We start from the raw sequence: 18113 nt of genomic DNA, 5'->3' as shown, positions 1-18113 counted from the left end.
AATGAAATTTAATATTAAAATTTTGAAAATATGCAAATGAAAACGCTAGTCATATATCATTGATATTTGTCCATGTTACTTAACATAGAAGTAACTTCGAGTGCATTTGTTGAATTGTCTATTTCGTTACACTTGACAATCAACTTGCAAACTTGTCCGCAAGGCACAGCCCAAGAAGAACCAAAGTAGCTAGGCCTCGTCATCTCGGAGAAAGCATGAACTCATTTTATTTTAAATATCAACTTGACCAAGTATAGTTTTCACACTTTGGTCCAATCTATTGAATCAGCGGTGAAATTTAACAAAGATATCTATTATTATTATTTTTATTAAAATATTACCTAATGTATTTTTTTCCTCTATCTGAAAATATTTTATTTTAACACTTTATACTAGCTATAGACATAACTACTATAATATAAAATAAAATTAGTCTAACTTAATTAAAATTATTATATATAAAATATTATTTTATCAAAATATTTTATATTAATTTAATTAAAATTGTTAGGACCCGTGCGAACTAAAGAGGGAGTGAATAGCTCCGATCGCTTCTAATCTTGATCTTATGCTCGTCGTTTGAATGCGCTGTCACGTCCCAGAAACAGTCGCCTGACTGATATAAATCGGTCAGTACCTTCCAAGTCCGACAAACAATTCCAGAAACCTCGAAAATATACCTATATTGGCCTCCATGGCTCTAATAATATAAAACAAATAGTAAGAAACCAATTATCGTAAAATAGAACCATGACTTACCTCTTCTGCCGTCCGGGAGGCACACAGCCAAAACATAACAATTAGGGTCCCTCGAGGATATACATAAAATATTCTCTAAAACAAACTACAAGTGTAAAATAGTACAAGTCTGAAATATAAATACGGATAACATAAGTGAAACATAAACCAAAAGAGACGAAGTTATCTCGATAGGGGACTAGCAGCGCGGCTCTCCAGACAGACGTCATCCTGAAAAAAAATAAAATCAATGGGATGAGTTCAATGAACTCAGCGGGTATCTAGCAGATATGCATAATAAACTATCCCTAGCAGTAATAATCATTCTAGTACAGTCTCCTGAGAGGTAGTAAGAAATGCAAACTGAAACTATAGAAGAGTTGTACATAACAGAATCACCTATCCCGACACAACAACACGAACCATACAACGGATGCAAGGTCGCCAAACCAAATGCATAAGGCCTCCTGTATGAGCATGTCAAACATATGCAGCAACCAAAAATGGAGCAAGCATAAATAAATGCAATCGATGCAGCATGCACTTGATGTAATGACATGGTCACCCCTGACGCTAGTCAGTCATCATCACCGGCAATGGTGAGGTTGATTGGGGTAAGGCTATGACAACTGTGCACTTTGTCATCACTGCTCCTGCGTGATGGAGTGGACAGGATGTTAGCGGAGTACACCTATCTTCCTACCCCAAATCACAAGGGGGAACATCGCTCTCATCTCCTCGTCTCATAGTAAGGAGGAGGGATCCCTATATGCTACCACGCTATGACACCACTATCCTTGAGCGGCTGAGCGGAGCCCTGACAGAGCAACTGCACACACTCCTGATGTACCACTAATCCGTGAGTTGTAGTGTGTGTGGATCATGTAACCACTACAAAAAAACAGGGTATTTGCGACGAATTTTGCGACGAAAAAATAAAAAATTTTCGTCGCAAACTATATTTGCGACGAAAATGGCGACAAAAATTTTTTCGTTCCGAACAGCGTGTCGCAAGACCTGGCGACGAAAAAATTCAAATTCGTTGCTAATTTTGCGACGAATTTATAATTCGTTGCAAAATTCGTCGCAAATATTTGCGACGAAACTATATTTTCGTTCCAAAAAATTGCAACGAAAATAATATTTCGTCGCCAAATTTGCGACGTAAAACTTATTTGTCGCTAAAATTCGCGTCCCCGAACCAAAAAACTGCAATAAAAAAAGATCATATTCGCGACGAATTCAGAGAATTCGTCGCAAATTGGCGACGAAAAAGTTAATTCGTCGCCAAATTTGGCGACGAATTAAGAATTCGTCGCCAATTGGCGACGAATTTAGATAATTCGTCGCCAAATTGGCGACGAAAACAGATGAATTCGTTGCCAATTTGGCGACGAATTCTCTGAATTCGTCGCCAAATGGCGACGAATCCTCTGAATTCGTCGCAAATTTGGCGACGAATTCAGAGAATTCGTCGCAAATTTGGCGACGAATTAACTTTTTTCGTCGCCAATTTTACGATATCAACAGTATATATTTTCGATATTTTGGCGACGAAACCCTGTTTCGTCGCAAAATTCGTCGCAAAACAAAAAAAAATTCCCAGGATCAATCTGTTTTTACGATATATGAATCCTGTTTACAATAATAGATCCACAAATCATTCCAAACTCATAATCACAAATACATCCACACACATAATCACAAACACATCCATAAATATAATCACATCCTACTTAAACATCCATATAAACACATCCTAAAGATCAAACAATACAAAACATTTCCAAATATAAACATAACATCCAAATGATCATAATATACATAACATCCAAATGTAAGAAACTCCAAATATAGCAACTACAATGTATCAACTCATCCAAACTTCAAATGTATCAAACATAACATCCATAATAAACAAAACACCAACTCCAAATGTATCTAAACATAACATGCAAATACATAAATAAGGTGGAGGAAAAGCTGAATGACCAGAAAGATAAGTATCACCGTCCACAGATTCAACCTCAGGTAATACTTTCTGCATCACTGATTTGATCATCATCATCAATTCTTTTTCTGTTCCTACATCAAAAAATAGAAATATTAGCACATTAAATTTTACAAATAAAGTAGAATATGTAAAAATTGACCTCTTCGCCATCCTTGGTTTCATCAACCCTGTTCAAATTAAAATAATAATATGAATTAGTAAATAAAAAAGAGTTACAACTAACAATAAGCAAAAACAAAATTAAATGTGAGAAAAATTAAAATGATACACAACTAGGCTATCAAGAATCATCGTCTTCACCGTCTTCACCGTCTTCACTGGCATCATCGGGAATATGAGGAAGCTGACTCAGAGCGGAGCCTAACTGAAAATGCTTCATAATCAATTCCTGCTGTCTGCGCATTTCTCTCATTTCTTCAGTCTGTTGTCTGCGCATTTCTCTCATTTCTTCATCTCTTTGATTAATTATTCCTTTTAAATGAGAGACTTCTTCAGTTAGGTTGTCTATTTGAGCCCTCATTGCCGGTTGAGTGGAAGAAGAAGAAGAGGTGCCAGGAACTCGATGAGTTCTGCTCAGAGAACCCAATCCCAATATCCTCCCCCCCTTCGATCCTCCAGTCACCTCCAACCAGATATTCAAGTCATTTCCTACGGAGGGCTCAGATCCATCACTGGCACTTAAATTTCTCTGTGCTAGCTCGGCCTCTTCAAATTTTTCCTGTATTGAAATATAAATACATTTATATCTGTATAAAAAAAATACATAACTATTAAAATTAAATTAAGTGAAATAATAAAATTTAAACCTTCATTGCTCTAGCTCTGTCTCCGCTCCAAGTCTTATCTTTTTTTTGAAAAGTGCGGGTAAATGTCTCAATAAATAATGGCTCCTTCCCCATCTCCTGAGTCTAAAAAAGAATGGTTAGAAATAGAAATAAGTTAAATTTAATTAACAACATAGTGTATAGAAGAATTTACTAATCTACGCGTGTGTTCCTCAATGTTGATGGAGCCTCCCGCATATGTAGCAGATGAGTCACCAGAATTATATGATTGGTTTGTCTTGTTCTGGTGACTTTTTTGTTTACTTTCCTCTGTTTCCCAAGCACCGAGGATCTTTGTCCAATTTTCATCTGTGATGCACGGTGGTTTCTTATTTCTGGTCTTGGCATGATTCAAAGTATGGCGAATATGATCCCCACATTTTTTTTAAAAAATTCGCTTTATTTCCATTTCATGTGCAGGATCCCAAGTAAATGCTCGCTGAAATAAAAATAATATTAGATATATTCAATTTTATATGATATATTAATTAAATTAAGAAAACATTTACCTTAAATTCCCTCCACCATAAATCTTTTGTGGGTCCTGGAGTGCTAGTATAAGTCATCGAAGTCCCTCCCCAATGATTATTTACAATTCTATTAATTTGGCGAATAATTGTTACCGAATTTTCGAACCTATAAAAAATAATTAAACAAACATTATTAGTAATAAAAAATATATATATAAATATAAAAAAACTATCTGAATACTTACGAATCGCCATGAGGTACTACAACCTCCCGAGGCTGGTCGGTAGTGGACTGTATGGAAGGGTTTGGCGACTGTAACTGCGACTGCTGTGGTGGCGAAGGTGCATGCGACGGTCCTGCAGCAGTAGGTGGCGAAGGTGCATGTGACGGTCCTGCAGCAGTAGGTGGCGAATGTGCATGTGATGGTCCTGCAGCACTAGAGGGTGACCCAGACTGGCCAGGTGCCGAAGCAGACTGAGCAACAGGCGTAGTGCGTCTATGGCCACCTCTGCGAAACTGTGAAACAAAATTTTTATAAGATAATTAAAAAAATTATTCATTACACCATATGTGCTAGTACGAGGACCGAAGCAACTACTAAGAAAAAAGTGACCGCCATATGCAAATAGGAAGACCTGTAATAACAGATAAGAAAAAAAATACATTTTGCATCAACAGTCAATTATAAATATTTATTAAGACGACAGTGTATAAACAGTCTCTCACAAGTTTGTTCTTACAAGAACACAATAATACAACAAGAAATAGGAATACAAATACAAATTAAAGTAAAAACACCTTTACAAATGAGATCTTGCTTTGGATGATTTCTTGTTGCTTGGAATAACCTCTTGTTGGTATGGAAATGCAACAACACTTCGTCCTCAAACCCCTAAGAATTGACACCTTCTCCTACAAACAAAATCTTACTTATACAGTTGATGTTAGGGTTAATTTCCACCTATCAGTCAATTGATATCATTTACCAACCAACTGATATGGTCAGCGACTAAATAACGACTTCTAAACCTTCTGATTTTTTTTTTATTTTGTCAATTTTCAAATATTAGTCGATTGATTTGCCAATCAGTCAAATTGATTCGTTTCTGTACACTTTTAAAATAACATCAATCGACTGATTACCCTGATCAGTCGGCTGATTACCTGATCAGTCAACTGATTACCTGATCAGTCGACTGATTATCCTGATCAGTTGAATCGATTTATTTCTTTTGGTTCTGATCCAAATCAGTCGAATTGATTTGAGTAAAAAGATATATCTCTAAACGAGCTTCGTTTCACACCAAAGATCATCCTGTTCCGATATCTGAGTCAAAAGTTATAACCTTTGGAAGTTTGCTATGTTATTTCCAACTTCCTTTGTATAACATCCAGTAATTTTTGACCTGTTAAGACGTCCCATTGCCTAGTATATGGTCAACTTTGACTTGCAAGGACTTCAAATTACTAAGTGTCTGGTCAACCTTGATCCACTTGGACTTTCCATCTCGTGCCAAGTGTCCGGTCAACCCTGACTAACTTGGACTTTTCTCTTGCCAACTTTCTTATTGGACTTCCGATCACCAAGTGTTCGGTCAACCTTAACCCACTTGGACTTTCCATCTCATGCCAAGTGTCTGGTCCTCCATGCCCACTTGGACTTCCCATCTCGTGCCAAGTGTCTGATCCTGCATGACCCACTTGCACTTTTCACCATCAAATATTCGGTCAATCTGACCTACTTGACACCTAACCAATATATTTATCAAACATCAAAACTTAACTTGAGTCAAACCGAGCTTGATCAACTTGGTTAGCCTTGACCCGATGTTAATTACACCAACAAAAATTATTTAAATTTTAATCAAAATAGTTATAGACATAATTGCTATAACATAAAATAAAATTACTCTAACTTAATTAAAATTACTATATATATAATATTATTTTATCAAAATATTCTATATTAATTTAATTAAAATTATATAAATTTAATCAAAATTATTTTGCTTTAATTAATATTATTTTAGAATCGTCATAGTTAGGGGTGCAAATGAACAGAGTATGCTCGTATGAGTTATAATTTTGATGGTTGACATCAGTAAAATTTAAAACAAAGTATGAGAAACCTCACTTATGTATCAAGTATATAAGAAAATCCTTACAGATAAAAAGGTCGGATGTGAGGCAAAAGGAAGTCCAAAGTAGAAAAACAAACTCTTGGCGAGAGAACGTTCTTACAGGTCAAAAGGCCAGATGTGAGACAAGTGAAGTCCAAGAAGGTCAATGACCAAATTCTTGACAAGAGAAGAAAAAATTGAGTGCATCACGAATTAGATGCGCAAGAGGTAATTTAGACGAATTCGATAAAAAAAAACTTCCATTAGTCAATTGATCATGATATCCAGTCGCCTGATATTGGTATCAGTCAACTAGACGTGAATAATTAGTCAACTGATATTGTTGTTTAGCTTTGATTCTACGTATCAGTCGACTGATTCCCATGTCAATTGGATTGATTTGAGGATCAACTCGACTGATAAGGAATATAAGTCGATTGATTCTGTTTCGGAAGCAAACAGAAGAGAATCGATTCGACTGATTCACTATATCATTCGACTGATTCTGTTTCAAAAGCAAATAGAAGAGAATCGATTCGACTAATTTATTATATCAGTCAATTGATTCTGTTTCAAAGCAAATAGAAGAGAATCGATAATTTGACTGATTCATCATATTAGTCGACTAATTTTATTTCAGAAGCAAATAGATGAGAATCAATTCGACTAATGACTCGATTATCCTTATCACTCGACTGATATATGAATCGATTCAATTGATATTTGAAAATCGATAAAATCAAACACCATTTTAGAAGGTTCAGAAGTCGTTATTTGATCGCTGATCAAATCAGTCGACTGATCTCAAGAAAAGTTGAGCAGGTTTAAATGGTAGAAGTTAGCCATTGTTGGGCATTGTTCATGCAATTTCTTGCTCATTTGATATTCAAGATCTTCTTGATCATTGTAAAACTAAGTATTGAATATGTAATCCTACTGTAAAAATGTTTCTCCAACTTCAGGAGTTTTTCCGAGAAGGAGAATGTTTAGTGGAAGTGGTGAGCTAAGAGTGGATCCTTGGATTAATTGTTTTAAGGAGATAAATTCCAAATAAAATCATCCGAGTTAGTGTTGTGTGTGTGGCGTGGTTGGTTCACTGAAAAGTTTCTGCTGTCTTAGTTCAAGACTAAGTGATTTGAGCTATTCAACCACCCCCCCCCCTTCTAGATCACAAAGTCCTAACAGTAGATAATCTTCCTCCTAGTTTGCTTACATAATAAATTCAGAACACAATGTTACAACTTTGCAAGCTAGAAGGGGTGCGGTGAATAGCTCTGATCGCTTCTCATCTTGAATGAGAGCTCGTCGTTTAAATGCACAGTGAAAACCATGACTTAAACTTGACATCGGATACCTTCCGGAGGTGAAGAAGCCTTTTAAAACCTTGTTCTTACAAGAACAGAACAAGAAAGATAAATACGAAAACAAATGAAAGTAAAACAAATTTTACATATAAAGTCTTTACTTTGGAAGTTTTCTTATTGCTTTGAATAGTCTCTTGATGGATGGAAATGCAATAGCACTTCGCCTCTAACCCCTCAAGATCCGACCCTAAAAATCTCCAGATTCTGAATAAAATTCATCAAACGGTGCACCATATTCTCCACCTCTATCGCTACGAATTATTTTAATTCGTTTGTCAAGTTGATTTTCAACTTCTGTTTTATAGGTTCTGAACGCCTCTAAGGCTTCGTCTTTACTTCTTAAAAGAAAGACATAACAGAACCTCTGGTGACGTGATCGATAAAAGTAATGAAATACTTTTACCTCCTCTAGTTTGCACAAATTTCAAATCACATAGATCACTATGTATTAACTCTAGAGGAGTCGTTGACCTTTCTACCGAATGAAAGGGTAGTTTCGTCATTTTAGCTTCCACACACACTTCACATTTATGTGTTTCGTCAACATTGACGTTCGATAATAAATTTAGTTTGACGAGACGTTTCAGCGTATTATTATGCACATGTCCGAGTCGATCATGCCACAAATTGAAACACTTAACAACATAGCTGGAAGTTTTGATTTTATTACCATCAAAATTTGGAGTACAGTCATTACAACCATTTTGAACAAACTCTGTACTAAGTACCCCTTTCCTATAAAGACACCATTCTTTGTGAGTTAACAAAGTTGTTGGATTGGAATACTAGTCTAAACCCGGCCTTGACAAGTGTCGATCCAGAACTAGGTTCTTTCTAATGTCGGGAACATAGAGCACATCAATGAGAGTTAGCTCCTTTCCTATACGTCATCTTCAGAATAACTTTTCCGAGTCCAACAATCGGAGAAGTTGTGGAATTGCCCATATAGAGCTTCCTTCCATTTATTGGAGTATACTTGGAGAACATCGCCTTATCTGAACAGATGTGACGAGTTGCTCCAGTATCGATCCACCACTGCTTCGGGTTATCCTCCACTGTGTTGGATTCAAACACGACCGCAGTGAGATCCAGGTCCTCAAGAGAGGTTGCGACGTGGTTCGCAGCATCCTTCGGCCCCTTGGTTGGCTTCTTAGGGCGTCTGCAGTCCTTGGACATGTGTCCTGGCGTTCCACAGTTATAGCACAAGCCCTTGAACTTCTTGGGTTGAGCCTTCTTCTTGAACTGCTTCGGCTTCTTTGCATTCGGCTCGACCAGGTTGGACATCTTGTCGACAGTCCGCTTGGTTCCTCTGGAGTCAGATAACTTTCGATTATCCTCCTCTATTCGTAGCCTCAGGATCAGGTCTTCCAACCCCATCTCCTTTTGCTTGTGCTTCAGGTAATTTTTGAAATCCTTCCATGACGGAAGTTTCTCGATTACCGCGGCTACTGCGAAGGACTCGTTCAGCTTCATGCCTTCGGCGTCCAGATCATGCAGTATTAATTGCATATCCTGGACTTGAGATGCCACGCTCTTGGAATCCACCATCTTGAAATCCAGAAACCGGCCGACGATGAGTCCGGCGTTTTCGGTCTTGTAAGTGACTCCCACAGAGATTTTGCCGTCTCCAATGAACAATACACGGCAATAGTCATATCAAACTTCGCCATTAATTTTGCCTTGCAAAATCATATCCAACAATGCACAGTGAAAACCATCTAAAAATCTCCTCGAAATGCCTCTTTTAAAGCCTTTAGGTCAGAGTTGATTTCTGCTTATCAATCGACTGATCTTACCCATCAGTCGATTAATATGGTCTCCTACACTACTCTTGTCATTAAACAACCTCTAAACCTGTCTGATTTTGTCGATTATTTGAACATCAGTAGATTGATATCAACCATCAATCAATTGATATCATCAGTTGAGTCGAACAACTGAATCGATAAGTCTCTGTTCAATTTCTAATCTACATCAGTCGATTGATGGAATCATCAATTAATTGATATCATCAGTCGAATCGAACAATTAAATTCAACTTCCTTTTGTTTGATACCACAGTGTATCAGTTAATTGATACTGTAGTAAATCAAGATTCACTGCCACTATAGCAAATCACTGTAGTATGACTACTGTAGTAATACTGTAGCAATCATATTTTTGGGATTTTGCGGCCATTAGTCGATCGATATACTCTATCAATCGACTAATCCTCCTGTTTCAGCCTTACCAAGGTTGAATTCTCGTCTTGTCTAGTATCTGATTGGCCTCAACCTACTAGGACTTCATTTGCCCAACATCAAGTTAATCCTTAACCTATCGGGATTTCACTCGCCTAACATTCAATCAACCTTGACCTATCTGGACTTTCTCGTTACCTAACATCCGGTCAATCTTAATCTGTCGAGACTTTCTCGTCACCTAGCATCCGGTCAACCTTGACCTATCGGGACTTCACACCTTATGCCAACTCCACGTTAGTTGTTAAGTATTTGGTCAATTGTGACCTACTTGACGTCTCACTTCACGCGCCTAACATCCAGTCAACTTTGACCTGTCGAAACTTTCTCGTTGCCTAGCATTCGATCAACCTTGACCTGTTGGGATTTCCTCATTGCTTAGTATTCGGTCAACCTTGACCTGTCGAGACTTCATCGTTGTCTAACATCTGATCAATCTTGATCTGCCAGGACTTCACGTCTCATGTTAACTCTCTGTTGTACTTTCGACTGTCAAGTGTCTAGTCGATCATAACTCACTTAGACTTTCTTCTTGTGTTAACTCTATGTTGGACTTCCGATCGCTAAATGTCTAATCACCCGTGACCACTTCGACTTTCGCTAACTCCTTATTGGACTTCCAATTATCAAGTGTTTGATCAACCGTGACCCACCTGAACTTTCCATTTCTTTCTCAAGTACCCAATCAGCTTTGACCTACTTGACACCTCAACTAACATATTGATCAAACATTGAAATCCCAATCAACTTGGTCAAACCTTTACCCACATCAATTGCACCAACACACAACTTATGCTTATTTAGATATCAACTTCTAAAATATTCGTCCCCTATTGAAATTCAAACTCTAATCATCTTGTTTATTCCCCTAAATACTTTACCAATGTATCACACCCGTGAGAACAACTATCTATTGGTTTTAAAATGATTCTACGCCACCATCACATTCCATACAAGTTCTCCAACCAACATTATATGGGATCAAAATCAAAAGATTAGAGAGGGAGGGAGAATAGATGGTGTGGATTTTTTTTTTGTTTGAAATTTTAGAACTAACATAATTTAAATATAATCGTAGATAATAAATACCCATGTATGCTCAATCAAAGTGTTAAATGTGCAATGAAAATAAGTATCTAAATGCACAATGCTAACAAAATGATATAGAGCACTTGGTGAGAATGACCTTGACTAGATAGATCCCATCTAGTTGAGTCAAACCTTGATTTGGAGTTTGTTCTATATCAAAATATCCCTTGGGATAGATATGATCCCCTACCCAAGTAAAGCAACAAAATTACTTCACTTACTCTTCGTAACTTTCTGTGATCATCCCATGGAAGGTTTTGGCATTGCTAGAGATCTTCTAGCCAATGATACAAACAAATCAATTACTTCTAAAAACCCTCTAAAAGAAAAATAACCTATTTTCTTAACCCGATCTAGGGTCAACTTAGTTCGAGGGTGAATTAAGGCTCTGTCTTAGTTTATTTGACACCTTCAATATGTGAAGGTTAATCCCAAATTCAAGAAAACCTAAAATCTATACCATAATCTAAATCCTATCCAAACAATTAAATTACTTGAAAATAGTCTAAAAGAATAACATACATGATACTATATGGATCAGATGTCTTTAGAGCTTCGTTAAGCTTATGACCATTTTTAACTTGCCTTTGAGTCCTCTTGTATTGTGTTATACCTTCCCTTGAGCCCTCTTGAATATAAGACCACCTATCCTCGAGTTGTAAGCTGTTAAAACCGATGGAATCAAAATATTTTCACAATGGCATGATATTGTCTACTTTAGGTCTAAGACCTCATGGCTTTGTTCTTAGACTCTCCCCAAAAGGCACCCTTGCAATCCAACAATCCCTCCCTCAAACAAAGGACCACAAACCCCCCCCCCCCTCAAACGGAAAGCCTCCGTTTGATGTCCGAATCCTCGATCCACCAGAACTTTCTGCCTCTCGGTCCACCCAACCTACTAGGACTTTCTGCCTAGTGTCTGGTCCTCTTGATTCAGACACGAGACCACCCACTTCCTTTGTTTAAGGTTCAACTCACGTGGTTAAATCTGGATCATGACTCTTTCGACGGTTAATCTAGTGAAGACCTTGCTCTAATATCACTTGTTAGAACCGATGAAATTAAAATATCTCCACAATGGCATGATATTATCCACTTTTGGCATAAGCCCTCGTGGCTTTGTTCTTGGGCTTTCCCCAAAAGACCTCATACCAATGGAGATATCTTCCATCCTTTTAAACCCATGATCTTTTCCATGTGTTTTAAATATGAAACTATGTTTGCACCATTGCAACCCAACATAAGCATGTCTTGAATCTAGGCTTGGCATCTCATAGATCTATGATACTTGCACTTGAACTCCATATCTACTTGATTTGAATCCCTACCATGGAGTCTAATCCATCTAGCACAGACAAGATTACACACTTGATACTTGACATCAAATACACATCTAACTTAAGTTATATTGTTAAACCATCAAAATAATGTGGTCTAATTCAACCATAAGTGAGAAATCATTTTTTGAACAAAATAAAGTTATATAGACAACATATATGCATCCACCAAGGCAACTAAACAAAATATAAACAACTAACCCACATGATTAAAGTAAGGACCAACCAACCCATAAGAGCATATATCAAACACGATAACATAATAAAAAACTCTAACCACTAAAAAATTAAATTCTAAGATCTCGAGGTCTGTGGAGATCATAAAATAAGAAACATTGGAGTATTGTTGAGCTAGAGAAGGTGGATTACATTGGCCAAATGTGAAGGATAACACATGGAGTGAGTCAAGAGTTATGGTACATCCGAAAAATGAACAACTTGATGAGAGATGGCCTTAAGGAAAAGGTATGACTCTTAGTGAATTTAGTACTGAGAGAACATATATCTAGGAGAGGATAGAACTCAACATAGATAAACTCTATTAGAACTTTCAATCCCTGAATGGTTCATTGCGACCATAAGTTTTAATGTTGGTGTAAGTTAGGCATTGCTTTTGTGTTTCATTTATGTGTCTAAGTGCCTAAAGACTTAGATATACACACATAGAATATTTGATGACTTAAGGTATGTGGAAGATTGAGGAAGGGTGGGTAATATAGGACACCTAAAGGATCGCAAAACAAGAAGCATTGAAGGTAATTTTGTATGGGAAGTAGAATACAAAAGTGGAGCAAAAAAAAATAACACACAAAGGGAGTCGAAGGGCCCAGTGCATTTGAGGAGCGAAAAAAAGACATACTACGTAAGTGAAACAAGAAGAATGATACGCAAAGAAAGCCAAAGGGATTAGAGCATTCGAGGGATCTTGATAGGAGCAATTATTGTGCATTTGAGGAGCATATAGATCTCGATTTAGGTGCATTTAGTCATTAAAAGGGTCAAACTCAAATTATAAATCAACTAAGACAGTTGGTGTAATCAACTAGAGCAATCGAAAACTAATTGATTTGTCTTTGTTTGCACAATCAACTTGTTATCTATGAATAGTAAACTAGTAGTCACTACGGAAATATTTTGTATCATATTTTTGTTAGGTCAATCAATTAATTATTTATGATCAATTGAGTGACGCAAATATTATCCAAGGATTTGATCATGAGCCATGGGATTCAATCAAGGATAGTTGATTGTCAATCAATTGATGAACCTTGGATGAAGCCGTGGTTGTATGAACCAATCATGAGTTGCAAAAATTAATTGCATCAATCGATTTATGAGATGCCACATCAAAACTATGTCAAATTTTTGTTGCATGGAGGAGCCTCCAAGTTTAGAGGTCATGAAGACAATAACAATAGATTGATTACTTTATTATTTTTATTGTTATTTTGTTCATCTACATTAAACTTATGATTCTATTGTGAGCCTCTATAGTTATCCCCCTAAACTCCAACAGTTTGAGCATTAAATTGTCTATGTTAGTGTTGTGTGTGCATGTGCATTTTTACTTATGTTTTTCTACTACTAACTTTGTTTTATGACCTTGATGAGGTTGCACCAAGAAAAAAGTTTATTTTTATTTGCAGACACCTTATTCACCCTCTCCCCCTCTAATGGTGGTGTTCACCTCACTATCACCACATCCAAAAGACTTGACCATTAGGGGAGGGTTGTAGTCATTGTATTGTATTAGTTGACTGGTGGTTAGGTCGATTGAGCATTCGACTCAAGGACTTCAGACATCAAAAAAAAAAAAAAAATCTATTTGATATTGCAGTTGTACTAGACGATTCATCAATCAACTAGACAATTGATCGATGAGGGTGGAATTGACAAGGCAGTCTACTCAGCTAATCAACCAATGAGCAAAAAGTTATTCATAGCTGAGTCGATCGAGCAATCGACTAAGAAATCAATTGATTGCAACTACAACATAAAACTACAAGATAACAGTCAGATCAGCTAATGACTAGTGCATTAGCCAGAACAATAGAATGGTCAAGATAATAAGAAGCTGAATGATTCAGCCCTATAAAAAGGTATTATGCAAGAGAGTTAAAGCTAACATTCCCAAATAATGCAAGCATATCTAAGCCACCATGTAATACTCTTTGCCTTCATTCTTGCTCCGTGATTGTAATCACTCTAAGAGATTAAGAGGTTTCTCAACTTTCAGAAATTATTCAAAAACGAAAACTATAATGGCTGTTCGGAAGTATAGGTCATGAAATAGGAGCCTGAGGGGTTATCAAACCACTTTACATAAATCTTTTTTTTTTTCTTTTCATTTTCCGTTGCATATTTGTATGAACTTACCCAGCTAAGCAATTAGTAAGATTATTTAAGTTTTGAATTCAGGGACAGTCACTTCTTCAATTATTTACCTCTAGTTGCAATCCATGTGCAAAGCCCACAAAAGTCTCCCATCACCTATAACCATAAGCCAAATGCTTTAGTAGGCTCAAGCTTAGCAAGTTCAAATAACCCAATACCAAATAAATGCATAGATGGATAGTTTTAGGGTTACAATAGAGAAGGGCACCTGACTTGGAAAAGAGCTACATGCAACACAATGCAAAAGAAATGGGAGGGCCACACCACAGAGAAGGGTAATGTCCAAGACCAAGAAGGGAAGGGAAGAAACTAAATATTATCATAAGATCACTAAGCAAGAGCCTGAAAAAGAATGGTCTGAAAACATGGTCATATTGTTACAACATGGTCATATTGTTACATGTCATGCCTGCTGCTGCTAAGATAAGAAAGTCCAGGTGTTAAACAACCTGAAAAAGAATGGTCTGAGAACATGGTCATATTGTTATATGTCATGGCTGCTGCTAAGATAAGAAAGTCCAGGTGTTAAACAATATGTACTTCATCACAGTGGCTGAGATGCTGCATAATACGATTACTAGCAAACACTACTACAATCATTAAACACTTGTACCTAATAAAACCAAACACCAAAGTAAATAGTAAAAAAAAAGTGATACAACTTCAAAGAAACGTATCGAATGTTTCTCGGGAGCAACTTGAGCCTGCACAATACCATATCCACATAGTACCAAAAGGAAATATCCAACATAGTGATCTCAATAAAGTTGCTTAGTAAGTACACAGCAGAACTTAATAATCTACAAGTGACCAGTAATTAGGAAAAACACATCAGAAAAAAGGACATCAATGGATTTTCTCATGAATAAATAATTAATTATGGGCAAAATGTACCTAAGACTGATCAAATTGTCACTAATTTTTCAATGTTCCTGGTTTGTATTCCGACTACAAATAACACAGTAAAGAGCCGGTGGAACAAAGTTGCAAGAGAAGCTCAATAATAAGGGTGAGCTTTTCATTCCATCAATTCCTTTTGATGAGATAAAGTTAGTAAACAATGAAAAATCAACAAAGGAAAACAAACAAAAGCACACTAAATTACTACCCATCAGGTCAACATAAGGTCGTTGGCACCGAGATGAGGAGGGCGCATACATACTTGAACCTCATGCTCTTCAGGGCCAGCACTATGCTTAGGAATCATAATCTCTAATACGGTGCCCGATTCATCATAGTAGGCTTCGAGCTTTGCATCTTCAGGAATTCGTGTAGGTAGTGGTATTTCTCTTACAAATTCTCCTGGAGGGCAATGCTCAGGGGAAGGATCTGTCAGTTTGAATGTCCTATCGTGCCGCTTTATATAGGGCATCCGAGCAGTACTGACACAGGATATTTTTACTATTCCATGTGTAAGATTGTTTTTCCAGGATACCTTCACCCGTTGCTGATCAGAGAAAGGCAGGCTAACCATAATCAGGTATCCTTCCCCATCCTCATAGATCGTTTTTGCAGCGGTCACAGGGCCACATGCATGTCTCATCACACCAGTGAACTCATTTGCCCATGAAGGCTCAGCTGGATGTACTTCCATATCCTGAGGCCTATCTGAATATGGATTACTAGACATACTGCAATCCTCATTTCCTCCATGGGAAAAGAAGTCCTTTCTGCGCTTACTACACACAGGAGAAAGATCCATACCATCTCCACTTGAATGATTTGATGGCTGGGTTGACAGATTGAGTCCTGAACCATTAAGCAATTTCCTTGAAGTGGGTTGTGATGTATTCTTCAAAGGTGGTGGAGGTCTCTCGAGCTCAAAATCTGTGCTCGGAAGAGTCCTCCAAGACTCATAATCGATAGCTTCGGGTGGGATGGAGAAATTGAGGTCCCTTCCAGTGAGCTCCATCCACTTCTTATGATCAGCCTCTACGACTGCTGAAAGGTTTGGAGACCTCACCACTTCAATCCCATGGACGCACTGAGGGTTAGATAACCCTCTGTACTGCTTTCTTTGCATCCGGTGAGATCGCATAAACCCTTTATCAACACTAAACGGGAACTGAGGCTCTCCTTGGCGTGAGTGGCCGTTCATGTAACTTCGCAGCTGCATCTTTCCCAGAGCGTTCTCTGGCCTCTCCTTGAAGACCCACATGTACATGTTTTCCATGTCATGCTGGACGAGAAACACATCAAGACGGAGGTCGGACTTGTCAAACCCTGAAACACCATTTGCATCTCGAACGACCTTGCACTTGGATTTCTCTACAAGCGCAGGCTTAAAATAAAAACTGAAGAAAAACCATGCTCCCCATATGCTGTCCCCTCTCTTGGCGCACTTACGGGCTCCAGCGGCACTAGCAATGCTACCTGCCTTGGGGAGGTTGAGGAGAGCATCAGCCTCACAGATCTGGTGCCCCAGGCTGACGTCCAACATATCCATAGGGTCAGGATCCCAGGGCTGCGGCGGAGGGGATTGGTCAACCAAGAGAGGAAGATTGATGTCCGGCGGGCTGGAAAGGGCGCCCTGGTGATGCTGGTGGATGACAGAGAGCTCACGGTCACTGTCTTCAAGAGGGGAGATGGCCATCACCGTCAGGCCTGCAGGATCCATGGAGAGGAGGGTGGAGGGGTGGTGATGCAGGTGGTGGTTCTCCATGGACAGGGTGGTAAGGATGGACTCGCCCATGGCGTGCTCTCTCTCCCCCCTATCTGTCTCTTCCTCTTCAAGATTACCCCCTTTCACCTTCCAATCCAGCCTACCTGGTGGGTTCGAGACCTACAAGATCCAACAGAAGCATCCGACATATATAAAAAAAAAACAAGAAATCACAATTCCATTACAACCAAATCAAATCCCTTTTCAGTGCTCGCCCCGTGAACAAAATCCAAATTCTCCCATCAAAGAAGCAATAAATTGTAAACTTCAACATCCATCTTTAAACCTAAAAACAATCAGCCCCCCGGTAAATCAAGGGGCGGAGAAGAGAAAGAATTCTGCCAACAAAACCGCAGACGAACAGGGAGACCCCCCACACAGATGAAACCTAACCACATCAACTCTTATTCTAACCCTAAAACGAAGAGATTCATCAGAAGCACACCTTTTGGAGCTAGAAGGAGGCGGAAAGGGTTGGAATCGTGGAAGAACAAAGCAATCTGGACGCCTCCGCTGCGGCCGCCGCCTCCATTAGCGCGAGGGATCGCAAGAGGAGAAGAGAGGAGAGGGGAGGGGAGGAAGGCAGGGCAACGGTGACGGTGCCGTTTAAGAAACCAGCGGGCCTTCGGACCCGGCCTCCACCGGATGAGACCCGAGTTTGCCGTTAACTAACGGTGACGACACGGTCCCTCATTAGCTGTGTGACTGACCTGCTTGTTTTTGGATTTATACCCTTAATTATTTTATTAATTGTGGTGACGGATATTCGAGCCTTATTTTCATTTTTTTTAAATTGTCGTTGGAATTTTAATTGTTTTTTTTTTGTAACAATGAGGAGGATAAGTTATCATACAATCTCT

General features: G+C 38.3%; 1 protein-coding gene across 1 annotated transcript; it reads right to left on the bottom strand.

Moving 5' to 3' along the window:
* Positions 1–15445: 15445 nt before the first annotated feature.
* On the bottom strand, positions 15446–17841 carry LOC141814985 (uncharacterized). The gene is made up of 2 exons (XM_074702946.1): positions 17699–17841; positions 15446–17373 (listed from the first exon to the last, which is right to left on the bottom strand). The coding sequence occupies exon 2, from the start codon at positions 17281–17283 to the stop codon at positions 15703–15705; it is 1581 nt and encodes a 526-aa protein (XP_074559047.1). The 5' UTR covers positions 17284–17373; positions 17699–17841; the 3' UTR covers positions 15446–15702.
* Positions 17842–18113: the final 272 nt, after the last annotated feature.

This window comes from Curcuma longa, chromosome 21, assembly GCF_044706935.1.
Source record: "Curcuma longa cultivar G26 ecotype Majalengka, Jawa Barat chromosome 21, ITB_CL_G26_1.1, whole genome shotgun sequence".
NCBI classification, from domain to species: Eukaryota; Viridiplantae; Streptophyta; class Magnoliopsida; order Zingiberales; family Zingiberaceae; genus Curcuma; species Curcuma longa.
The sequence above is the reverse complement of the archived record's forward strand: the minus strand, read 5'-3'. Positions and strand labels throughout refer to the sequence as shown.